Below are 27,817 nucleotides of genomic sequence, written 5' to 3'. Positions count from 1 at the left end.
CATTCTAACTGTTTAGTTATTTTTATTTAAAAGTTCAATATCAATATTAACCAGTGATTTGGTCCATAGCTTTGTTTTATCCCTTCCTGGTTTGTGGTTTTAGGACCAGAGTTTGTCCAGGTTTTCCTAATTGTTGAAAATTTATATAGCATTTGTATTATTATAGGATCAGAGTTGGAGTGGATGAGATCTTAGAGGATATGTCCAATCCTTCAATTAATAGATTTCTTCATCTTTATCACTTCCTGGTTTTAAACCCAGATCTTCTAGGTCCATCACTATTTACTACTCCATCCTGAATCTTAATTAACTTCATTTTAACTGTTAGAAAAAGTTAGAAAGGGAAGATGCCCCCCTGTTGCTTTCAGGGGGACCTTTTGGGGAAACAGAAAAAACAAAATGATGATAACCTGTAATCCATCATCACCCACATTGTTTTTAACTTCAGTTTTAACTGTGGGGAAGAATGTAATGTGTGTGGAATAAATAGGCATTGTAACCTTTTTAATTGTCCCCCCCAAAAAAGTTTCACAGTATTAATCTGTAAATCTATTTCCTTCAACAGCTTTTTAATGATCTGTTAAATTTTATTTCCTAACACTGGGATAAGAGCTCTAATAGTCTAACATTCTTTTAAATTCTTGGTTTTGCTATAATTCTTTGCTTTTGTATGTAATAGATTCCAACTTTTTTTAGACACTTGATTTCCCTTTTTCTTTTAAATGATAGCTGGTGTTTTATCAATTTTGTTATTCTCTTCAAAGATCCAACTTTTGGTTTCGTTTCTAATTTCTACAGACTTACTTTATATCTTATCTATTTTTTTATTTTCAAAATTTTCACTTACGCTCATTTATTATTTGGGAAGTCATTAATATCTCTCATTTAAGTTTCTATTTCTTGCTTATGTTAACTTTGTTAATTATTTATTTTACTGTGTTATAGGGTATAAATAATGTTTTATTATTCTGTTCTTTAACACTTATTTAAATTTATTTGAATAAATTATTTAATTTTGTAAAAGACTTATTTGGTACTGAAATAAATGTAAATTCTTTAATTTTTCTCATTTAGAATTTACTCAAAGGCCTTTTCAGTTTTGTATTCCCCTTTTCAAGCATCTTTAAAAATTAGATTTGTCCTACTCTGAGATTAGATTAAGGTCTCCTACAATTACTGTGTTAAATACGTATTTTGTTTTTCAATTCAGATGACTTTTCCTTTGCTTCATTTGTCTACTATTGATATTGCTTCGTCTATAGTAACTTTAAGAACTAGATGATGAATGATTTCTTTGTCCAATAGCATTGCTTGAAACTCCTGATTTCTGAACTGCTTGGTGTATCATAAATTTTATTCCAGCCTTTAAATTTTTTATTTTGTATATACCTTTATTTTCTATATATTTTTGCATGCACCCAATAGTTGAGTTTTGTTGTTTCACCCATTCTGTTACTCTCTTATTTTACTGGATTGTTTAACCCATTCATACTCAAAATTTAAATATAATTCTTTGGTTTGTGTTTTCTTCCATTCATTCCTTTTGTACTGATTTTACCTCTTACCTTTTAAAACCAGTACTTTGTCTTTTCAATTAATTTTGCTTACAACTGAAGCTAATATATTCTGACAAGAATACTGCTGCTCCATTGAGATGCCACATCTTAACTCTACCTTCTTTTACCTCCTTTCTCTTGCCATTCATATATATTCTGACTTTTCCTTGCCACAGAAGATATAGATTTACTTATAAGGGATCAAAGAATTTAATTCAAAGAGTTTAATTCAGTTCTTTCCTTCTTTTGATTCCTCAATTTGTCCTTATCCTTAAGCCCTTTAGGTCCTTGAGCTTTCTTTGTTTTGTCTTGTTTTTAAACCTCTCAATCCAATAAAAAAAAAAAGAAAGCCGATAAGCGAGAACAGACATCTTTTGTTGATAATTATGCTTACATACCTGTCATTTGTTTCTACTGTTTAAGGTGCTAACATGTCAAATATTGTGGCTCACCTGTACAGGTTTTTTGTGTTTTGGCAGGAATGCTTCAAGTTCTTCTCTTTTGCTGAAAGTTCATCTTTCTTCATTAATGACTTGACTCAGCAGTGAAGGACATGTGATGTTTGATTGCAGTTTGAGCTCCTTGACTTTTGGGAGAATATATTTTTCCAATTTTCAATGATTTCTTATTACAGCAGAATGCCTTTCAGTTCAGTAAATGGGCACTGTTTAAGTGCTCTCTGTTCTTAGGCACCATTTTGTCTTGGCTTTTTGCAAAATTTATTATTTGTTCTTGAAATTCTAATCTCAAGTGTAGAGATTTTCTTTGGTGGTACCGTATGGATTCAAACTGATCAGTGCTTTACTGTCTGTTCAAAGGTTCTCAGCAGTGCTGCAGTATGGTATTCATGGTTGGATAAAATCAGCATCTCACTCTTGGAGTGCAAAGGAGGATTGTAAGCCAAGTCAAATGTCATAGGGGAACCAATAAGGAATACCATGACCAAATCCTGAAGCCCAAGCCCAATAGCTCATGTTCACAAAGCTTAGCACATGGAGGAAATAGGGAGAATGGAATAGAATAAGGATTTATTACAGTGCCCAGTGCCTAGTACTGTATGGTGGGAACTAGAACTGAGGTGCTGTGGTGGAAACACTGAATGGAACCTCCAAATGTTTATGGTCTTTGATATTTCATGGATTGTTTTAAAATTCTGTGCAGTGTTCCTTTGGCTTTTGTGATTCTGTATCTGGTACAAAACTTCTTTTTCTGAAATTTTGGTATGGGGGAGGTTTCAGGGAAACAACTACTCCAGTATCTAATTTTTTTTCTCAAGAAATCTGAAAGGCATTAAGACATGGAAAGCTACTAAACTGTAGAACAAAAACAAAGCTAAATGTCTTGACAGAAAATGAATGGTTATCAAAGTGGGAGTCATTTCATAATCACCTCTGTGGGCAAAGAAGATTCTTGTAAAGAGTCAAAATCCAAGTCAGCAAATTAGAAGGACCGAGATAAGATGAAGATATAGTACAAAATTACAACAGTTCCAACCTGAACCAGTTAAGCAGGTTACTGATGCTCAAAAAATGGGAAATGGAACATTAAAAAGATACTGACACCAAATATCACCATTTCTCACAGAAGTTTAATTAATGTTAGGTATTAGTAATCATGAGGAGCCCAAATGAGTCCAGAAACTGCCTTAGCTAGACAATACATTTACTTAGTACTCAAACCAAAATATAAGGCCACTAATGGATATAGTGTTTTAGAATTTGGTCAGGAGGGACAAATCTGGCAGTTTAGAATAGTTTTTACATTTTAGAACATAAAACTTTACTTTAAAATAAACAAAAACATTCTTAGCTTAGGCCTGCCCTGGGCCAGTAGTTTGTCATACCCTGGTATAGAATATAATTTCAAATGAATAATCCCACAGGGGAAGGACAGTGGAATGTTTATGAACATTACAGTCTCACAGAATATCAACAACCACTGAAGGGAAATTTCTTTGTAGAAATCTTGGTATAGAATTCAATTAAACCATATCATTTTAAAAGCATTTAGAAAGTGAATTTATAAAAAGTACAACCAGAAAAACAAAATGAAAGAAAAAAATGAAACCATAGAAGAAAATATTTTATCTATAAGTGACAATGTAGTCACTATATTTTAATAGTTCAATTTCTGCTGTGCTAGATGAGGATGTAGGAATGGTGCTAATGAAGATAAAAGACAAGAGCAAATAGACCAGACCAGGCACATAGAAGGCTATCTTTACAGGAGGTGACAATTTAGAGTACTGGAAAACTGATTCTTAAGATATAGGAAAGAAATGGCAACAAAGTGGGGGTGGGGGGGGTGGTGTGTGAAGATAGTATTTTTATCCAAAACTACAACTGCGAAGTCATCAATAACTGCCAAACCTTCTTCCGTTTTCCCATCTTTATAAGAATGATTTACACATTTGTTGATAACAACAACCTTGATGAAAACATGAGAAGGGAAAAGACAAGCTTTCAAACAATTTTCTAAGGAGCTGGGTGGCATAGTTGATAGCATGCTGGAATTAGGAGTCAGGAAGACTTGAGTTCAAATCCTACCTCAGACACTTACCAGCTGTGTGACTCTGGGCAAGTCACTTAACCTCTCTCAGCCTCAGTTTCCTCATCTGTAAAATGAGGATAATAATAACACTTACCTCACAGGGTTGTTGTGAGGATCACATGAGATAACGTATGTAAAGTGCTTTGCAAACCGTAAGGCACTACATAAAAGTTACCTATTATTACTACAGTAGATTACATTTTTATGATTATATAAAATACATGGAATCTAAGATCCTTCTGAGCATTCTTACACATCTTAGAAGATAAAAATATAGTCTTTTAAGTTTTTCCTTCAGCAAGGTATGTCCCATGAATGTTAAAATCATACAAAATTCCTTGATAGACAAAAGCAGTGACAACTGTCTCATAATCAACTTGTTGTTTAACAACAATTGAAGTATGGAAGCCTACACAATGTTATTTGTCATTATCATAAAGAATGTACACTGCAGGATCCAAGAAAGAGGGGATTGATTAGGGTTCCTAACCTCAATTTCAGAGCGTTCATGAACTTAGAGCAAAAACAAAGAAACGAAAAAAGTCTTCGTTCTCATTTTCCTTGGCAATCATGTATATTTTATGGATTTAGGAAAACTGTATTGAGAAGTGGCCAAGAGGATTCACCACTAGATGGCCAAAGAAAGGGTTGAGAACAAAAAAGGGCTAAGAATTCATGCCACAGATGTTGAGGTCCTTCAGATTCCAATTACAGATGACACTGCACAGAATACTGAAGAGCCTCCTAAATAAATTCATAGTTGTCTAAAAGTCCATCGTAACAACTCACACAACAAAAACCAAGTGGATGAAAAATGTCTACTGCTCAGAATGTAACATTCAGTAGGATGGATAGTTTAATGAACCAGTCCATCAATACATGTATCTTGGACAGACACAACAGATGGATAATGAGCTAATCCCAGAAATAAACGCAAGGGAAGAAGTGGCTGGATTGCTTCAGAAAAACTATACAACACTTTTAACGACCTCAAGCTGCTTCCAGCACACGTGTGCACACACACACTCACTCACATACACACTCACTTTGCCAGTGACTCTATGCATCTGGAATTCATTTGACATCAAAACTACTGAAGAATGGCAATTAAGGATACACACAGGACAATGGTGAGGGCAAGGAGGCCACAGTATTCTGCTAATAACCGAACGTACATAAGAAGTGACATGTAAAACATACCTTTTGGAAGATTATTATTATTGGAAAAGGGAAGTGGGCTGGTCATGTAGCAAGAACAAGGAGTAATAAACAGATGGACAGCCTGAGTACTGAGTAATACTGAGGTCATATTAAAGGGCTAAAAGAAGGCTCCTAGAATCCTAGGAGGACCTTAATATGATAATTTATTTATTGGACAACTATGACAAGAGTTGTGCAGAACAAGAAGTTATGGACTAAGGTAGTACCCATAATAAATGGAATCAAAGATTCACTGAAGTAACTAAGTTCTCTAACAATTATAGGAGGTAGTCTTTAAAAATTAAAATAAATACGATGTCCAAAAAGATAAGAAAAGAAAGGAAAAGAAAAAGAAGACTCACACATGAGACATGAAAATTATCATCATGCACTTCAATGCATCACACATGGCAAAAAGGAATTCCTGCTCTCAGATGTAACAACCGAAGGGAAATGTGGCCCCATAGAGGTTTTTTTTTTCTTTTTTTTCCCCCCATAGAGTTTTAATGAAAATCATTAAACAGCTGATCTCTTAACAGTAAACAGACAAAGATTATAATACCCTAACTGCTACATAATTTGAACATATACACAGGATTCTTGCTGAGATGATTATAGGTCTCTGTCATTCCAGAGAATAAAGCTGTCCTTGAAATATTGGGTTTGAAAAGCACAATCTAAAAATCTGAACATAAATGTATGAAATTCCACATTTACCCCAAATACAAAAGCCTACCGTGAGGCACAGACAGATGAAGCATTTGTAGATGCTCACTTTGTGCCAAGCACTGCTCCCAGTGCTGGGGAGAGAAAGACAAATGAGCCTGCCATTATGGAACTTGCATTAAAATGGCATAAAGGAGATCTGTGAAGGATGGAGGAAGCCAAAATATCACTGACCTGGAGCAGAGAGAGCAGGGCCTCAGGGGGCAGAAGTCTCCCCAGGCTGGCAATAAAGCAGATGAGGGGAGGGAAGAGTCCAAGCATGAATGATTACCAAAAGACTCACTATGGGTTTTCTTTAAATAGTAGATTGTCCAAGTTTAAAAATTCTGTGGAGTTTACTGAAAACTTGGATGGATGGGTGTCAAGTGGGCTGAGTCACTACCAGCTCCCTCTAAGACTTTTACAAGTTACTTCTCTAGGTCTCAGTCAGCTGATCTCAAACATGAAGGTGTTAAACAAAACCAGTTCTAAAAATTGTCTAAGTCTATGCCCTCTGTAACTTTGGACAAGCAATTCTTAAGCAGAACTATGCACACGTTTACCTCACTAAACAGGCAATAATGCCTGCTAGACATGAACTTGTTTGAAAAGTATATGTTAATTAAACTTGTCAATAGATAGATTACTGTACCTAGTCAATCTTTCCTTTCTCAAATTCAAATAAGCTTTCATGGCAATTTCCAGATGATTCCTAGTTTTATTAAAGATGAGTACCATCAGATTTGTAACTGAGCAAACACACATTTCTGGAGCCCTTAGGTTAAGGATCTTTTGTATTTTCTTTTATTCTGTCTCATTTCCTTGAAATACTTCCAATTACAGGTAGACTCAATCTAGAAAAGGTGTTACACATAACATTTCACAACAGTTTTTCTAAATATCCCTCAAACTTCCCGAGGGTCCCACTCTCTTAGCTGAAAACTTTGCCTTTTGTGCCACTTAAACCACTATCTCCTTCATGTCTGTTTTACATGAGGAGATAGTTCATCTACATGGCAAGGTGAGGTCCTCTAAATATACAAATTCATTCATTTTATCTTGTCTTCTCCACAGATCTTTTCCTCTATCATTCTCACTCTATCACTTCTTTTCAATCTCTACTGGCTGCTTCCCTACTGCCTCCAAACATGCCCATAACTTCCCAAGCACTCCCTGCCCCCCTTAAAAAACATCATTTGATCCATTCATGCTTGCTAGTTACCCCTTTTGGGACTATATTCCACAAAAAGATCTGTAATCAGTGCCTCCAACCTCCTTTCCTAAACCCTTTGCAGTATGGCTTCCAAACTTATCATTCAACTTAAACTTATCTATTAACTAGTGCCTAATTGCGCAATCTAATGACCTTTTCTTTCTTTTTTTTTTTTTTGCAGGGCAATGAGGGTTAAATGACTTGCCCAGGGTCACACAGCTACTAAGTGTCAAGTGTCTGAAGCCAAATTTCAACTCAGATACTCCTGAATCTAGGGCCAGTACTTTATTCACTGTACCACCAAGCTGTCCCCCAAATGACCTTTTCTCAATCCTCACTCTCGTTCCTGAAGCCTATGACACTGTTGATCAACCTCTTCTTTTTTAGACCTGTATCTTGTTAGGTTTTTGTGACAATGTTCTCCTCCTATCTGCCTTGTCCTTCCCAGTCCCCTTCATTTAAACCACACTGACTTCATGTCCCCCAAAGTTAGGTCCTGGGCCTTATTCTCTTCCCTTCCTCTATACTATTTCATTGAACTCACTAGTTTCCATGAATTCACTATCTCTAAGCAGATGATTCTCAGATCTATTTATCCAGCCCTTACCTCTCTCTCTCAACCTCTAGTCTAGCAACCATGCCTATTAGACATTTTGAATTTGATTATCTTGTAGACATCTTAAAAACAAAATGTCCAAAATTGAATTTATTACCTTTCCCTGCCAAACCCTGCCCATCCTACCTTCAGGTACAATTCTAAATCATTCTGGTTTGAAACGTAGATTTCATCCTTGAATTCTCAGCTTTTCTCCCTGTCTCCTCCTCCATGTACAAGAGACACCATTCTCTCTTTTGACACTGCTACCACCTGGTACAGGCCCTCATCACTTCACACATGGACTACTGCAACCACCTCTCGCTTGGTCTTCTCCCCCCCACTGCAGTCTGTCCTCCACTCAGCTGTCAAACTGACCTATTCAATATGTTCATGTGGCTCTCTAAACCTCCAGGATCCAATATAAAATCAGTCTGACTTCTCGCCTCTTGAGTATTTTTCTGGCAGTCCCTCAAGCATGGAATTTTTCCCATTTCAAGTGCCCTTTCAGGCTTCTTTCAGGTCTCAGCTAAAGGCCCCTCTTCTACCAGAAGCCCTTCTCAGTCTCCACTAAGCTAATGTCTCCCTTCTGTTCTCTCCCACATATCCTGCACATGTTTCGTTTGAGCAGTGTGCACATTCTCTCCCCTATCAGGCAGTGAGCTCTCTGAGAGCAGGGACCATCTTTTCCCTTTCTGTGTCCTCAGTGCCCAGAGCACATAGCAGGCACTTAAATGCTTGCTAAACACTATGGATTCAAAAAGAGAAAAAAAGACAGTCCCCATCAGTAAAGGAGCATGTAATCTAAGGGGGGAAACAACATGCAAACAAATATATACAAAGCAAGCTATGTATAGAACAAACAGGAAATAATTCTAAGAAAGTAAGCACTGAAATAAAGAGGGGTTGGGGAAGGCCTCCAAGGTGAGAATTTATTTGGGGCCTCAATGAAGCCAGGGAGGTCACTAGTCACAGCAGAGAGGGGAGGAACAATGTTCTAGGTGGGGAGTACAGTTAAGAGAAAATGCCCAGAGTTGAGAAATGGAGGGTCTTGTTTGTGGAACAGCCAGGAGGCCTGTAGCACTGGATCGAAGAATACGTGTTAGAAGTAAGCTGTGAAAGTAGGAGGTTATGAAGGGCTCTGAATGCCAAATAGAGCATTTCATATTAGCTCTTGGAGGCAATAGGAAACCACCAAGTAGGGGAGGTGAAGAGGTAAAATGACCAGACCTGAGTTTTAGGAAAATCACATTAGTGGCTAAATGGAAGATGGACTGGACTAGGGTGAGATCAGTGCCAGCAGCATGCTACTAAGAAAGAGGACACATACCAAGGCATCATTGCTTCCAAAGTAGAGAAATTGAGATAGATGCAACTTAACTATTAAGTAATTAAATGCTTTCCCCCATTAAATTATTCAATTCAATAGTGTATTAAGTGACTAATAAAAGCATTATGCTTGGGACATAGATGATGAATAATAAAACATTCGCTCCCTTTCCCCATTAGATTGTGAGCTTCTTACAGGCAGAGTGTCTTCTGCATCTTTTCTGTACCTGGAGTCAGGAAGAGTCATCTTTCCAAGTTCAAACCTGGCCTCAGACACTTACTAGCTGTGTTATGTGACTCTGTTTGCCTCAGTTTCCTCATCTGTAAAATGAACTAGAGAAGGAAATAGCAAACCATTCTAGTATCTCTGCTAAGAAAATCTCAAACGGTATCATGAAGAGTCAGGCGGGATTGAAAGGACTGAACAACAAGAAGAATGGTGTCTAAATGGGAATAGCATGAAATGTCAATAGGTGGAATAGTCTACAGCAAGTCTTTAGGGAAAATTTCTCTCTCTAAACACTTTTATCAACAAAAGAAAGAATAGATAAATAAAGTGGCCACGACATTTTAAAAAAACAGAAATCCAACAAATGTTACAATCTGCAAATAGAAATTCTAAAAACCAAAAAGAGGCCAACAAACCATGGAGTTATTGTTCTTAAAGAAAGAAGTATCATGAAGAGACTGTGCATGTAGGAAGATTGTTTTGGCATCTAAATTAAGAATCGATTAGTGAATCTAATTTTGGCATCTAGATCAAGACCAAAAAAGAGAAGCTGAGGCAAAATAAAGCAATTATATTAGTGAAGCCTCAACTATGGGTATGAATGGAAAAAAGGTGGATACAAATAGTATTTGAGAGGCAGATCTGATGTAAGGGAGTAAGAGTCAAAGATGACACAGATTTTGATTCTGTGTGAAACAGTTGATGGTGGTACCATCAAAAGAAACAGCAAAGTTGGTAAAGGGTCACGTTTTGGAGAGAAAAACAATGAGTTCAATTTTGGAAATACTGAATATAAGAAACTAGCTGATCATGCAGATGAAAATATTTAGAACAGGTGGTTAGAAATGGTAGCGAAAGGGGCAGCTAGGTGGCACAGTGGATAAAGCACCGGCCCTGGATTCAGGAGTACCCGAGTTCAAATCTGGCCTCAGACACTTACTAGCTGTGTGACCCTGGGCAAGTCGCTTAACCCCCATTGAAAAAAAAAAAAAAGAAATGGTAGCGAAAACCTCCAAGAGAGAGTGGGATTATATACATCTGGAGATTATCTGCACATAAAATAATGGAAGCCATGGAAGTAGGTAGAATCGCAAAGGGGAGAGTATAGTGATAGAACTTTGGATAGAATGAGGATAGAACTTCGTTGGTATATCCACTAACTCTAACAAGAATTGTACTAAGCACTTATCTGAAAACTAAAGAAGAGACAATTAAAAAAATAACAAAAAAATTGAACTGACCTGTATATGTCATATTTATTCATTTCATTCATGCTGTATATATTTTATATATACATCTCCCTCATTAGAATGTAAGCTCATTGGGGCAGCTAGGTGGTGCAGTAGATAGAGTACCAGTCCTGGAGTCAGGAGGACCTGAGTTCAAATCCGGCCTCAGACACTTGACACTTACTAGCTGTGTGAGCCTGGGCAAGTCACTTAACCCCAATTGCCTCACCAAAAAAAACCCACAAACCCCAAAGTAAATGATATAATCTCTCTTGATTAAAAAGAGAGGAAAACCAAATTACCAAAATAAAAAATGAAAAAGAATCCACAACAAATGAAGAGGAAATAAAAGGAAATGACTAGAAACTATTCTGCCTGGAATATATATATATATATGGAGAGAGAGAGAGAGAGAGAGAGAGAGAGAGAGAGAGAGAGAGAGAGCGCGCAAGCACTACCAAGAGCTATGCTAGGGATTTGGGATACAAGGACAATGACGAAAAAGTCCACAGTGTAAAGAAACTGATATTCTATTTGGAGAAACAAAAGGTAATAGAAATTTAAATACAAAAGGTATGCAAAGCAAGCTTTGGTGGAAGGACACTGGCACTTGGAGGGGATCAGGTTAGAAGTCCTTTAGAAGGGGGCAGTTGAATTGAGTCTGAAGACAGTCATAGAAAGGTAAGGGAGGGTGTGCATTCCAGGTGAACCACTTGTGCAGAAAGGCATGGAGATGGAAAACATCTATATGCTCAGAGATGTTCAATAGGCAGCTGGTGATACAGGATTAGAGTTCAGGAGAGAGACTGGAGATAGAGAAATCATAGTTCAATCCATGGGAGCTCATGGAATTGCAAGAAAATCAAGGTCAAAAAACAGAAAGAAAGAGCCAAGTTAAGACCCAGGATAGAATTCTGGTGTACAGCCAGCATATGGAGTAGGATGGTTGGATGGATCCAACAGAGGAGACTGAAAAGGTGTGGCCAAACATGCTGTTTGTCTTGTTTTCAAAGAGGGCCAATGACATCATGGGATGATGTCTTCACTTCTGTCTGAATTGGATTTAAGGAAGGCAGAGTTGCATAAAGACATCAGTCTCACTCTCTCTTCCTGAGTCACTGAAGGCTGGTGGCAAGACAAAAGTCAGGACAAATAGTGAAGGCCCAGGATGTGGTGGATGACTAAGCTCTAAGCATTCTACGACGCCTGCCGGCTTCAGCTACCTTCGTGGCCACTGGAACAAGTTGTTCTCATCCACCCCTTCTCAGGAAAAAGTCTTCACATGCCAGGGGTAGACGTCCCCCTAACTCACCAACAGGTTTGAGATCAGCTGACCCTCAACCTGGTTTAGCCTGTCTGCTGAGATGGTTTATCCGGCTGTGGCTGCTGAGCATGCTACAGCTTCTTAGAGCCACAGGTGAGAGTTGAGTGAATCAGTTGGATACCAAAGGTAGATGAGCAGCCCTGAAAAGGGCTCAGCAAGTCTTCACACCAGAGGTGCTGGTCCTTCTGAACACTCACACATCCCTGGCCAGACATGTAGGAGAACCAGGAGAGAAGAATATCACAAAAACTCAGAGAATAGAGGGTGTGCAGAAGCAGAGGAAGGGGGTGATCAATTATGTCAAATGCTGCATAGGTCAAGAAGGATAGGACTAAGAAAGGGTCACAACATTTGGCAATTCCTGGAGAGAGAAGGTTCAATTAAGTCAAGAGGTCAGAAGTTAGATTGCAAGAGGTTGAAAAGTGAATGGAAGTTCAAAAAATGGAGATAATAAGCATGTTTTTTCCTCCCCTGGGAGTTTGGTTGTGAAAGAGAGAAGAGATATAGGATAATAACTTGAAGGGAAGGTGGGATGAAGGGGTGGCTTTTAAAGAATGATGGCGATCTTGGCTTCTTCTAAGCAATGGGAAGTAGACTTGGGAGAATGATCCAAGTGACAATACTGATGGAGGAAACAGGAAGGGACAGAAACAAGATGGAACAAGACTCTTCCTCCAGGAGGAAGCAGGGAAGGAGATGTGAAGTGTACAGTTGGAGAGAAGGAAATATTACAGGATGCCAGCAAAATCATACAATCACACAAACTGATGTTATAAAATCTCAAGTGGGCCCTCACTGCTGCACACACATCCTTTTTACTCTTCCTTGATCAGTTATTTATTCCACTATCCTCAGCACCTAGTCCAATTCAAAGCTTCTTACACTTGGGCTGGCAACAACAAAAGGTTATGTATACTTATTTTATATACCTATATACCTGAGATCATGTAAAAATTTCGTGGGTGAAAAGGGGTTGAAAGTGTTAAAAGTTTAGGAAGCCCTGTTCTAAACCTTTTCTTCTCTCCTTAAGCCACCTATGTTACCATCCCATTTCCCTTTAGTAGAGGACGTTCCATCAACTTTTTCAGTGAAATATTTAAGTTCTTTTGCTGAAAGCAAGGCTGGGGGAAAGAACTGTGTTGCTTATTGCCTGAAGAGAGAAAAGAAGTTTTGAAAGAGGCACTAAGGGGAGTGAGACAGAGAATCAACAGGGCCAAAGATAGTTATTTCTCTGATATTGGCTATACTGTATTCCTACAATTTCATCAAAGTAATGTAGCTTTTTTTTTTTTTAAATAATCACATCCTTACTACCACCAATAAGATCAGATTCATGCTCTTCATATGTTTTCCCCTGTCAGAGCAAGGACTGCTGGCAGGTAGAGAAGGATAAAGAAAGAAAAACTTAAGAGTAATAAATGGTAATTATATCACTTTTTTTCTGTTGTATTTTAATAGCTGGGGTCAATATGGCTAAAAGTACAAAGTCCCAAAAGAAAGCTAGTATTCCTGATCCTAAAGCATAGACACAAAAACGTTAAGGTTGTTATTTGAGCAGATCAGTCTGTATTTACATTTAATAAAAGTCTATTAATTTCTGTCTCTCTAAATTATAATGAATTCATTTTCTATTACATGATAGACCTATAATTTTTCAGTTTGAGGACTTCATAATAGATTTCCCAAAACAAGTCTATGACAGGAATAAATCCTAAAGAGTTGTCCAAGTCACAGAGAAGTTGTAGTATACCACACAGCTACTAAGTTTCAAAGGCAACAAGGTGTGGTGAGTGCTGGTTTTGGAATCAGAAAGACGGGTTCAAATCCTACATGACCAGTGGTAAGGAATTTAACCTTTGGAAACTTACATTTCATCCATGAAACAGAGGTAATATTATCTTGTAGTATGTATCTCACAAGGTTTTTGTTAGGCTCAATGAAAGTCTTTGTAGAATCTTTTGAAAACTTTAAAGCACTATATAATTATCAGTTATTTTAAAATTATGTACCCAGGTGGGTAAGTAAAGGGGTCTGATAACCAAGTTTTCCTTTTATTACAATAGAGCCTCTAGCTCTAACCTAACTGAATATTATGGCATAGAGATAAAGAGTTATCACATCCAGGCTTGAGATAATTCATCATAGAGAAAATTTGTGTGTGTATAATCACCATGAGACCATTCTGTAATCCAAAAGAAAATTGCTTACTCTGGATAGTTCAACTCCCTTATATTAATCAGGTATCCTATTCCACACATAACATTTTCCAAAGATTTTACCTTACTGAGCATGTGAAAAGCATTTTTTCAGGAGTGGATTTTTACTGTGGGAAAAAGATGAGAATGCAAGTACACCTTCAAAATGCTATTAACTTTCACCAGCTTCTTTCTATGAACATGGAAAGTACTCACTAAAGGAGTAAACTATGCTGAGTATGTAATTTTTCAAATCCAGTCATCTATATTAAAAATAATAACCTACATAAATGACAGGAAAATGAAAATTTCCTTCAGTTAAAGAACTGAGAACTAAATATTCATTAAAAAAAAATTGTGAGAGTCAATGTACTAGCCATGACTATTTGGGGGCAATATTTTCTAAGAATTTTACATTCTGAATCACAAATGACAGAAAGAACCAAAAACATGATCGCTTCCACTATGATTATTAAGGAAATATGCAATTTACCATTTTCTTGCTTCTGTGAACTTTACAGAGCATAACACTTAGAAATATAACTTTAAAAAAAAAAATGAATCCCTTTTTCACATATATCATCCCTCTTGAAGGAATTGCCACCTACCATATACATTAGAATGTCTCTAATCATCACCATAGCTGTCTGGTGATCATTCCAAGCTTGATTTAGTGTTTGAAGAAAGTTGTTATTCAATGAATTTAGTACATCTTCTCGAACCTGCAACAGAAGAGATTGATTTTAGTCTGTATGGTTTGTCAAAGAAAGAGAAAAAATATTCATTTTTTAGTTAAGAAAACAATCTATAGAAAGCTCAATTTTGATAAATTTACCCAGGTCAGAAATATTACAGGCCTGAGATTTTAAGTGCTATATTGTCTTTTGTGTTTCACTGTGTTCCTGTTTGTTCTCTTTTTAATGTAACACTTTCAGGGTAAGATGGGGGAGAAGTCTGACCCATCATCTTTTTCTTTTTCTTTTTTTTGAATGGGCAATGAGAGTTAAGTGACTTGCCCAGGGTCACAAAGATAGTAAGTGTCAAGTGTCTGAGGCTAGATTTGAACTCAGGTCCTCCTGAATCCAGGGCGGGTGCTTTATCCACTGTGCCACCTAGCTTCCCCCTCCCCCATCATCTTTTATTTGTTTTTTTGGGGGGGTTTTGCAGGCAATGGGGGTTAAGTGACTTGCCCAGGGTCACACAGCTAGTAAGTGTCAAGTGTCTGAGGCCGGATTTGAACTCAGGTACTCCTGAATCCAGGGCCGGTGCTTTAACCACTGCGCCATCTAGCTGCCCCCCCCCATCATCTTTTAAAGAAATAGGTTAGATATAATTTTACTTTAAGAGAGAAAAACAACACAATAGCAATCTGCTTCTATACAACAATATGAAAGGATTAAGATTTAACAAATAACTTTATAATATGCCACACATATACATATTAAAAAACAGTTATATATGGAATAAAGTTATGATAAATCATAAAATGTTACAAGTTAGAACAGATACAAGTAGGGTATTTTTAAAGGACAAAATATTTTTATTATAAAGTCTAATGAGCATGATAAAATTTGAGCTGCATTTTAAAAAAATGAAAATTCTGAAAAATGTTTAAAGATGAAGGAATAAAGGAATAATATAGGAATAATTAATATAATAGAAAGTAATAGAAGACTGTCATTAAAAAAATCAAGGGACAATTTAGGGAAGTCCTGGAGAATATAAGGGGTCCTAATACATGAAACAATTCTTTGAAAGAGGCAGTGGGATAAGAATGATAAGGCACTGAACTTGGCATTAGGCGAGTTCAAATTCCACCTCGGATACTTACTAGCTGTGTGGCCCTGGGCAAATCACTTAACCTCTTTGTGCCTCAGTTTCCTTATCTGTTACATAAGGGGGTTGGAATCAATGGCTTTTAAAGTCCCTGATTCCATCCAGCTCTAAATCTATGATCCTATGAAAGGTACAAGAGCATCACTCAGAATGATTACAAAGTTGTATCATCAGATTCCAAGAACAAGACTTCTTAGCTGACAAGTAAAACAGAACAAATGCAAAGGGAGGGGAAAAAGGGAACAGTACACTGCTATATTTTTGCTATTACTGAAAAAGTCTGCCTTGCTCTAAGAAGTACAAACAGCCAAATAGTTATTAATATAATCCAACATTACACATAATCAACCTTTGTTACCAGAGGTCAAAATAACACCTGTGGTTTAAGAACGATTCCTAAGTAAAGGGGTACTATGGATCTGCCATTTTTTTCTGGGTTTTGTAAAACACTGCATATCATGTCAGCTACATTTACACACATATGCACATACAAACATGTTCAACAAATGCTGACTGTTTAGGGGCCAGATTTAATATGGGGAGAGTTAATTGGGTGGCTTGCTGTAATATTGGGGTTCAGAAAATAATAAGGAACCTCTAGGTCCAAAGGTCCCTCCCCTCTGGACTGCCTTTTTAGTCATTTCTCCCAGGCCAATAAGAAAGGAGCTTAACAGCCTCTTTTCCACAAACAAATCAGGTTTTATTTAATGGGAATAAAATACACAGCAAAGGTGAAATTAATAAAGTCAAGGACAAGGGAATAGGCAAAGAGGAAAATGGAGAATCTCCCTGGCTCTAGCGAGGGCGGTCTCAAACCTGACCTTGCTTCCAGCTCAGCGAATCCAAAGGGCTGGATGTAACTCACCCCCAGGGAGTCAGCGGTCAGTCTCTAGTCCGCTCCGAAGGCTCCTCCAAGGCCAGAGAGAGACCAAGAGAGGGGGCTACTTCCTGTTGGGGTCCCCTTTTCTACCTTTTCTCCCTCCCCCAAAGGGGAGGTCCTTCAAGGGGTGTGGCTGACACTGGTTCCCTGTTGATGACGCAGTCCATAGCCTGAGGACACTCCTTCTCAGGGTTGGCCAAGTCAGAGTAGGTCTGACAGGGTGGGCCAGGTGTGGCTCAACTCTGATCATCTTTAAGTGGGTACTTAGTAGTTCCTCATTCACACCCAATTCAAACACTACTAAGTCAATCAGTCAGACCCCAGTGCCTGCCAAATTCCATTATTTTACCACAACTGAATGATGCTGATCAATCAACATTAAGTCAATATTAGAAGGCAGGAGGAAAATTAGCTGTCGTATGCTACCTCAGGTAGCATTAAAAATGACCCATGTTTAACAAATCTTTAGCCACTCAGCAGAACTGGGCTGTCTCTGAAAAAAAGTTTGTTTTTTTAAATATGCAACAGATATGAAATTGTATATTGAAAGAGCAAATAATGCTTCTAAGCAAAAATCATAAAGTTAGACATTTTTCAAAGATCAAAATCCTTCCCACCCTAAACCAGCTCCTTCTTCTAGCATCCCCATTGTGATTACTATTAGCTATATATAACCTTTCAGTGACCCAGGCAATTCCCCATGACTAAATTCCCAAGCAGGTACTGATTTCCAATGGTAGGAGTTTACTTTTGGGGAATTACCTATATCAACAAGATTACAGATCCAGTCCAAACAAAACTGTAAAAGCAAAAGCCACTTGTAAGAAAATGACTCTTTTCACAAACTACCCAGCTCCCCAAATTAAAAAAAGATGATGAGTAACTAAGATAGAAAAAAATAGTATAAATTGTCCATAATGTGGATATTCCAAAAAGCAAAATGGAATACTTTTATTTTTCAACTGTCAAGGATCATCCATTCAAAAACTCTTTGCAAGGTTTCAAATCACAACCTGCTGCTGAACTTGCTGTTAAAATGCCATCAATTTTCTTTTTCTGTGGTATTTGATGCTAGCTTTGTCCGGTGTTTAAATGATTTTTTTATTAGTGCTTATGATGTGATAGCATGAGGCTTCTGTACAGTTCCTTCCCTTTAACCATCTTCTTTCCAAATTTTTCACCTCATCCACAGTTATTCTTCTTCAATGTAGTAGTAAAAACCTCGAAGTGCTTCTAAAAAGGATAAGAGCTAATAATTCTAAGCTGGTTAAGGCACCTCAATTAAAAATCATTGAAAATGGTACTAGTTCTCTCTGTCTCTGTCTCACTGAATCACAGAATTAGAGTTAGAAGAGATTTCTGTGGATATCTAGTCTAGCTCATTTCTGCACAGAATATCATCTACATATCTGAAAAATAACCATATAGCCTTTGCTTGAAGATCTACGATGAGAGGAGACATAATACAGCTAAAGAGGTAGTACATTCCACTTCTGCATAGTTCTATCAGAAAAATTGTTCTTGATGATAAGCCTTCATTTTCCTCTATAACTTCCCTCTACTCCTGCTACAGCTGCTATCCAGAACCAAACAGAAAAAAAAGTTTAATCTGAAAGCCCTATAAAGTCTTTTCTTTTTCAGGATAAATATTACTTTTTTCACTTAATCTTCATATTGAACAACATAGAGGCCTTTCATCAGCCTGGTTGAGAAAAAGGTAGAGATTCAATGAAATGATGGTTCCTCTTGAACAGAAGCCCCCAAATCTACAATAACTACATATCTAACCAAAGTAAAGACATCACAAAATAACTGGCACAGTCAAATATGGAGCAGCACACACTGATAAAATTAGGTAGCAAAACAGTTGCAATCTAGCCATTCATGCTTTAATTCTCTTAAGCATAGAAAAAGTAAAAGTGACACATAGTTGCATAATCCATGCCCTTCCCCATAAAACTAAAGAGAAAGTTTCAAAAACTACAGGTGATCTCCTGAAATACAAGAATTCTCTTTTAAAAGGATGCTGAATAGTTGTTCATTGTGAAATAGAATGATAATTCCCCTTAATGACAAAGATAAATGATTATATAGGGTTTTGTTATTGTTTTCTAGAGTAATGATAAGGGTGACATTTCTACTCTGGACTAAAAGAGGCCTAATTTCAGAGTACAAGTGAGGTACACACACCCAGTTATATATCAGTCAAAGCAAGAATATTACAGAATGCTTCAGTGGCCACCTAGACCAAACTATATCTAAAAATGAATCCTCTCTAAAATATACCCAACAAGTATCCAGCTCTTATTTTAAGATTTCAATGAAGGGAAACTCTGTCTCCCAAAGCAACCCATTCCATTTCTGGACAGCAAATTATTTTGAAAAATTTTCCTGATTTCAAGCCTGAATGTGCTGCTTGGACACTTCTATCTATCATTCCTAATTCCAGGATCAAGTTAGGGTCCTTTGAATCTTGCCATCCAGTTTTTTATCTAACCAATAGAGTTTGGTGTTATCAGAAAATTAGACACATGGCATCCAGATGTCTAGTACACTCCACTGGGAGAACACTTTCAAAGTAGAAAGCAAAATACTGATGACTACTCTCACCATTCATACAGTTCCAAATCCCGTCATCCTAAATCAAAGGAGAAAACAATCTGATCTACAGATAAGGGAATCATGACTGAACAACAGTTACAAGAGGTTCACAGAAGGCAAAATAGACAGTTTTGATTGCATAAAATAAAAAGGATCTTGCACAAATAAAACTCATGCAGCTAAAATTAAAAGAGAAACAGGTAAATGGGGGAAAACATTTGTAGCAAGTTTTCCCAATAAAGGTCTCATTTCTAAGATATGTAGGGAATTCAAATTTACAAATAATAAGGGCCATTTCCCAATAAATAAGTGATCAAAGGATATGAGTAAGTAGTTTTCAGAGCAAGAAATCCAAGCTTCCTACAGTTAGAAGAAAAACCACTCCAAATCACTAATAACTAGAGAAATACAAAGTAAGACAAGTATGAGATTCCATTCCCACCCATCAAATTGGAAAAGCTGAATAAAAAAATTACAAATGTTGGAGGAGCTGTGGGAAAATATTTACATTACAACACTGTTAGTAAAGCTATGAAATGTTCTGGTCATTCTGGAAAGTAATTTGGAACTATGCTCAAAATTCTATTAATCTGTGCATACCCTATGATTCAGTGATAGCAGTATTCAATTTATACCATTAAAGAGACCAAAGAAAGAGGAAAAGGACAAGGACCCATAGGCATAAAAAAGTATTTAAAGCAACCTGTTTTATGGTAGCTAAGAATTGTAAAGCGATGGGGTGCTCATCATTAGAGAACAGTTAAACAAGTTACATGTATGTGATGGAATACCATTGTGCTGTAAAAAACAATGAAAAGAGGACAGCTAGGTGGTGCAGTGGATAGAGCACCGGCCCTGGAGTCAGGAGTACCTGAGTTCAAATCCGACCTCAGATACTTAACACTTACTAGCTGTGTGACCCTGGGTAAGTCACTTAACCCCAACTGACTCACTAAAAAAAAAAATAAAAGGATGGTTTTAGGGAAGACTTATATGAACTGAAGCAATGTGAAGTGAGCAGATTCGGGAGATTAATTTATGCAATAGCTGTACTATAAAAAACAATACTATAAAGACCACAACTTCGAAAGACTTAGGAACACAACACAATAACTAAAACATGCTACATCATCCACCTTTCCAATTAGAGAAGTCATGGACTCAGAGACAAACTGAGACATACACGCATTTGCAGCATGTGTGTATGTATGTGTGTGTGTGTGCACACACACACCATAATGGGGTTTTTTTGTTTGTTTTGTTTTTAATTTTTTGATTGGGGGTGGGGGCATAAGAAGGAGAGAATGCAGAACTGAAAATAAAATAAAAATTTTAAAACAACAACATCTAGTTCCACATCCCACCCTATAATGTCAGGAGGTAGGGACCAGGATCTAGGGGATTCACTGGCAGGATCAAGCCCACCCCTCCACCCCCAACCCGGTCCTTGGTCTTGTTCAGACAAGACCAACAGTAGCCTGCTGCTCTGCTGAGGTGATACATGGAAGTGAGGCCCTGGCCCTTACCCCTATTAAGTTCCTTCCATTCTATGCCATGGTATGCTTTCTGGGGGTTATAGGGGAGGGGAATGGGAGGTTAGGCACTATAATCTAGTCAACATCATTCTTTCTTTTCCATGTTATAGCCTGAAAGACTTTACCAAACATTTTTGCTAAAATCAGGGTGAGCTGCATTTACCAATTTTGTAATAGTAACCCTATCAAAAAAGCAAATTAAGTTGCCTAACAAGATCCATTTTTAATGAAATCCTGTTGGTGTGCTAACTGCTTTCTTTTCTGGAAGCTGACTAACTATCTATGGAACAGGAACATAGGTTAAAACTGGTAACTGACAATACTTCCAAAAAACTCTTTAAAAAAAGTTTTTAATGATATTTTGGGTTTCTTCCATTGTCATATTTATCCCAACTATACCCCTCCCCCAAAAGTCATCTCAAATGACAAATAGTACTTTTTTTTCTTTAGAGAAGGATGAAATAGTGGGTACCACTGACTGATATACTGAAAAAGTCCAAAAATATGTGCAACACCACTGGACTTCCCACCTCCAAGAAGGGGGGGAGAGGGGGGAGTTGGGTTGGGGATGTCTTCTCATTTCTTTCCATTTGAGTCCTGCTTGATCTTTTTTGTTTTTGGGTGTGTATATATACTTTCCATTTACATTGTCACAATCACTGTGCATACTTTTTTCTTGGCTTTGTTTACTTTACTCTGCCTCAGTTCATATATACCTTTCCCATGCTTTTCTGTATTCATCATCTACATAATACATCCAAGTACCACAATTTGTTTAGTCATTCTTTAATTGATAGCTATCTGCCTACTCTGCTTCCAACTCCTACCTATTAAAAAATGTGTTGCCATAAATATTCTGTAATATATGAGGATAACACATCTTTTCTTAAGAAAATTTACAAGTACTCCATCCAAGTGCTTTTAGAGAACATTATTTGTAGTGGGTACCACCCTCTCCCTTCCTTTAAAGGCGGTGAGGAAGGTGGAATGTTCTATCGCAGACAAACTGACTTATTTTGCTGTACTGCTTTCTTCTACTTTATTTTTTTGATCTTTGATACAAGGGAATGGCTGACTTGGTGGGGATAACTTAGAAATTAAGGTGGCATATAAACAAAAGCAATAAAAAATAAGAAATATTCTTTATACAAGTATATTCTTATAAGAATACTCTTTGTAATTAATTGAAATGGCAGAACCTTCAACAGCGATGTATTTTTATCCAATAATTGGCAGATTTCATATGCTCAATTCATATTTGTCCAATGAGCATAACAACACAATTGATATGTCATTAATTTAGGTTTGTTCAAGTTAGTCCACTGCTAGTCCCAGATTAATGGTGTAGTCATTTATCTCCTTTATATATGCACTAAGATCCTTAAGAACAGGGACTGCATCTTATTTCACTGTATATTCCTTACCTGGAAAATGAGAAGTTGGATTCCACGGCTTTTAAGAGTGCACTGCATGTAGTAGGCAATTTAAATATTTTTAAAATATTTAAAAAATTAAACCTGAATTTAAATCACAAATTCAATTCCATAGAATAAATGGAATTTTGTAATTAAGGTTTAAAATTATTTGTCTCCTATAATTTACCTACACATCCATTAAAAGCACCTATCTAGAGATATATGAATAGTTTTACTGCCTATAAATCCATAACAAAAGCATAAACTATAAATCTTTCTAATATAATTGTTGAGCCACCATAATACTGAACTACACAAAGCACTCACAATTAGACATTTTAAGCAAACATAAACCTGAAAATTAACTTCTAAAAATAAATAAATAAAAGCTAAATTAAGTCATTTGCTTTAGAAAATGATTCTAGATGTAACTTTTGATATAAAGAATAGTATTATGAATCTGTGGTTTCAAAAGATAATTATATTTAAACATCAAGTAAATGGCTTCTATTTTATCCAGTTGCTAGCAATTATTACAAGTATGAAAACAAATTCAGAAGTATATAAATTAGCTTATGAAAAAACATCATCTAAGAATAAAATTAAGCTATACGATTTAGGAGAACAATTTGGTATAGTTGGAGGCTAATGCACTAACTGCACTAATGCAGTTTTAAGCTTCAGTAGATTAAAACTGCACAAAGGCTTTTGGGACACACTGTATATTAAGATAAAGTAAGTGCGTGAACTTTAAAAAGATAACTAAAACACTCAAACATTCTGAACAAAACTTATATTACTAGTAGGAGGACAGAGTGCAGAGGCCTTAGGAAAAGTGATCTTAAAGAGAAATAGACACTTGCAAAGAGACAGCTAGCAAGAAAGAAAATGTATTGTTCTTTATGGTTGTTAGGCTTTTAAAAAAATGTGCCTGCTTCCTAATGTTTTTCTATTCTTTTAGCTATTCCCCACAGCAAAATAAAAAGTTTGAATATAGGCATTCGATAATCATTGCCACTTAAGACTCAAGGATTTATGTACTAAGATTTCTTTCTTCCAAAGATCTCCTAGGAACTCTGACATGTTCTTGATTTAGAATTCCCCCAATTAGACTGTGAGCTCTTTGAGAACAAGGACTATCTTTCTGCCTGGCACATAGTCAAAACTTAATAAATGCTGCTGAATGGCTGATGTGTTTACACAGAATCCTGACTAAAGATTATATTCAGTCATTCAAATAAAATCAAGAGTTCTGATAAAGTAAAAAAATAATAATTTGGGAGATGAGCCCAGAATCAAATTCCCATTAGTGATTTTTCTATTTATTCCAAGCATCATTCCAATCCAAGTTTGTATATCTGCATGCATATGTTTGGGCAGCTAGGAGGAGCAGTGGATAGAGTACCAAGGCTGGAATCAGGAAGACTCCTCTTCTTAAGTTCAAGTCTGGCCTCAGAAACTTACTAGCTATGTGACCCTGGGCAAGTCACTTAACTCCTTTTGTCTATTTTTCTCATCTGTAAAATGAGCTGGAGACGGCAATGGCAAACTACTTCAGTATCTTTGTCAAGAAAATCCCAAATGGGGTCATGAAGAATCAGACATGACCAAAACAACTCAACAACAAGCATCTATTTATATATGTATATTTTTATTGTTCACAATTAAAAAAAATATAACATCTTTAGTACAGTAGTAAAATTTAAAATAAACTTTTTAAAAAGTATATTTAAGTGTTCCATAGATGATGCTTTTTTTCTTCGTTTGTTGATGTCAAATTTATAAGAAAAAAAATTAATTTAAAAGTAAACTTATTTGTCATGGACTCAAAAGCAGCTTGGTTATTTTACCTTTCCAAGAGATCTGAAAAATCAATTTACAGCAGAACTTGATGGTTTTCTTTTTCAGGATGGTCAATGACTTTTCAATTTTTGAATGCTAAATACTGCATCAGGAAAGAAGTTCCAGAATAAAATCTTCTTAATTTTCAGGATGCTTTAAGAAATGCAGAAATATTTTCTATATTTAACCAAAACAAGAGGCAACCTTTCTTTTCTAAGGCCCAAATAGATTACCATGGCTACTCACTTGCTTTAGGATTCAGGATAACTCATTGGCTCTAAACAGGTGTTGGAATCATTTAAAAAAAAAAAAAAAGGATACTATATTGGAGATATCTTTAAAAGATTTAGATGGTGCCAGGTAAACATGAAACTTAGAATTTTGGAGAAATTAGCTTTGATTATTCTATTCCCAAACCTCCAATTACTTACTTAACAGTTTCATTTGAATATTCCACCACCATATAAAACACAATGATTTCTTCAGTAGGAGGTGGGGGAAAGGATTTTGTACTAGATGATTATCTCTAAGACCCCTCAGCTTTAAAAAAACAACCCCTTTAAGTATCAAAATAAACGATTTTAAGAATTCCATATCCAGTCTCTCAACCTTCAATCTCTATCCAATTCAGACTCATGGTATACTAAACTAACAGTAGTATATTTCTAAAATACAATTTTTTTGCCATCTCTATCTTTTGGGTTTGTTTGGTGGGCAATGAGGGTTAAGTGACTTGCCCAGGGGCCAGATTTGAACTCAGGTCCTCCTGAATCCAGGGCCAGTGCTTTATCCACTGCACCACCTAGCTGCCCCAATATCTCTTGTCAAAGAAAAAAAATAAACCTCCAGTGGTCTACAACTGCCCCCTTAAAAAAAAATTCTGACCTTCAACATCAAATAAGAGGGAGACATTTCCACATCCATAGTACAACAGAAAGAAGATTATACAAGAAATTGGGAATTTTAATTATGTGTAGCTTACTTTTTATTATTAAATATATAAAATTCAACACGTAGCCTTCAAAGCTGCTCTGCTTATCTCTGATTCTTTCTGGACTTCAGTTCTTTTCTATCCTTTTAAAAACAAATGCCTCAATGACTTTCTTTTCTTTACAATCTGTCTGTTTTGGGGAGGAATGTGCTACCTATCCCTGGCCTTCCTACTCTCTCTCACTGGCCTCCATTTAAAAAAAAAAAAAGAAAAACTGTTTAACAAATATGTATTGTCTTCTTGGGGGGGGGGAGGAGAGGAGAAGTTGGAACACAAAGTTTTAAAAAATTGATGCAAAAATTTTTTTTATATGTAATTTGGAAAATAAAATTCCAAACAAAAAAAAATGAATTGTCAAACAAAACAAATTTTCACATTGGATGTGTCTGTTAGTGTTTGTTTTATTCTTGGGTTATGGGATTATGCTGTCAGGATGTGGATAGCTTGTTTCATCAACAGTCATCTAAATGATCAGAGTTCATAATCTTTCCAAGTTATTGGTACGTCTATAACCGATGTCAAATTGCTTTACTGTCTAGAGGTGGGAGTGCGGGTGGGGGTGATGAAGGAGGGAGTAATTTTGGAACTCAAAATTTAGAAAAACAAATATTTAAAATGGTTTTTACATGTAACTGGGGAAAAATATTCAAAACCAAGTACATAAATGAAATGTTGTTAGTGTACAAACTGTTTGGGTTCTGTTCATTTCATTCTGTTCAAATAAGTCTTCCCAGGTTACTCCAAAACCATCCCTTTCATCATTTCTTATGGCACAGTAATATTCCAATAAATTCATATACCATCATTTGTTTAGCCATTCCCTAATTGACAGGCATCTCCTTTGTTTCCAGTTCTTTGCTACAACAAAAATATGTACTATAAATTATTGTCTCAATGGACCCTTTTCTCTCCTTTGATCTCTATGCGATATAAGTAGTAAGTAAGTAGAACCGGTGAGTCAAAAGGCATGTGCAGTTTACTGTCATTTTGAGCATAATTCAAAATGCTTTCTAACTTGTTATATTTAGTGTAATTGTTTTCCTGTAGTCCTCTGTCTTAACATAAATGCCAATTTGAACATATGAATTAGTACCTCATGCTTTAATTATTAATGATTTTTTCATATACTCAATGACAGCCTGGCTTCTTCCCTGACAATTGCCTGACCATATCATTTGACAACTTATTAGAAAATGTTTCTGTTATTCTTATAAATTTAAGTAAGTTCCTCACATATTTTTTAGATATAAGAATTTTATCCCCAAAACTTGCTGAACAGACTGTTTCCCCAATTACCCATTTCCCTTCTAATTTTAGCTGCATTGGTTTCTCTTGTGCAAAAAATTATTATTTTTTAATTTTATGTAATCAAAACTATCTGTTTCCTCTTCTGTGATTCTCTCTATCCTTTGTTTAGTCATGAATTCTTCCCCCATCCAGTTCTGAAAGGTCTTTTCTTCTTTGATAACTTTTTTTTAAGCATACAGCATAAGATGTTGGTTTATATCTAATTTCTGCCAGACTGCTTTCTAGTGTTCCTAACAGTTTCTAATTGCGAGTCTTAATACTAGTAATGTGGGTCTTTGAACTCCTAATACCAGTATTTACTATCTTCCACAACCTAACCCCAATCTCTGAAATCTATCTCCCATTATCCCCAACGTAACAGCAGTGAACAGAAATGACAAAGACTCCACAACACATCACTGCAGTCTATAACAATATATAATATAGACAGGAACTAAAGCTATGATTTCATTGATTATAAGGGAACCCAAAAGTGAATAAATTACTACTACCAATATATTTTGGCCATTTCTCTGCAACTTACAGCCTCACAGGATTGCTAAAGTACTGAGAGGTTACAGTTAAGTGACCTGCCCAGGATAACACAGCTAGCATGTTTCAGAGGGGTAAACTTAAACCATAGTGTTCTTGGCTTCAAGAGTTTCACTCATGAAAATTTGCCACGTGCTAAGTATCTAGCAGAATATGATGAGGTTACTAGAATTATGTATCAGAAATTAATTATCTTTCAATGAGTAACACAAAACAAATTTCATATCTATCTATCTCAAAATAACCCAGCAAACTTAACCACTAAACCATAGTGAAACCAGACCATCAAAGACCAAATGAACTGCTATTCACAATCATAGGAACATAACATTCATCCACAAATGTTTTAATAACTATTAAAATAGACGTTGCTATAACATTCTATTTTTCACACTATAGGGAACAAAAAGCTTTCAAAATATAGACCCAGTAAAAGGATCACAAGGGAACAGGATATGGTGAATATCATCCCTGTTGTCTTATTTGCTGCTGAAGTTATGCCAAGGATGCTTTCAGTAAGCACAGAGAATAAGCTTACATTCTAATGCTTTTATGCAACTACAAAAGCAGTTATTATATTCACCTGTTCAATAATTATTAATATCTATTAAAGCCTAGGGGCAGCTAGGTGATATGTGGGTAGAATGCTGGGCCTGGAGTCGGGAAGATTCTTCTTACTGGGTTCAAATCTGGCCTCAGACACTTACCAGCTGTGTGACCCATGGCAAGTCACTTAACCCTGTCTGCCTCAGG

General features: G+C 36.4%; 1 protein-coding gene across 1 annotated transcript in view; it reads right to left on the bottom strand.

Annotated features, from left to right (window-relative positions):
• CUL3 (cullin 3) overlaps window positions 1-27,817 on the bottom strand; it is a 102,253-nt gene that overhangs the window by 37,755 nt on the left and 36,681 nt on the right. Inside the window, 1 exon segment of the mRNA XM_043993344.1 lies at window positions 14,734-14,847. Within this exon segment, the coding sequence (XP_043849279.1) occupies window positions 14,734-14,847 (114 nt within the window).

The sequence above is a fragment of the Dromiciops gliroides genome, chromosome 3, assembly GCF_019393635.1.
Source record: "Dromiciops gliroides isolate mDroGli1 chromosome 3, mDroGli1.pri, whole genome shotgun sequence".
In the NCBI taxonomy this organism is placed as follows: domain Eukaryota; kingdom Metazoa; phylum Chordata; class Mammalia; order Microbiotheria; family Microbiotheriidae; genus Dromiciops; species Dromiciops gliroides.
Note: the sequence above shows the minus strand (reverse complement) of the source record. Positions and strands in the feature narration are given on the sequence as shown.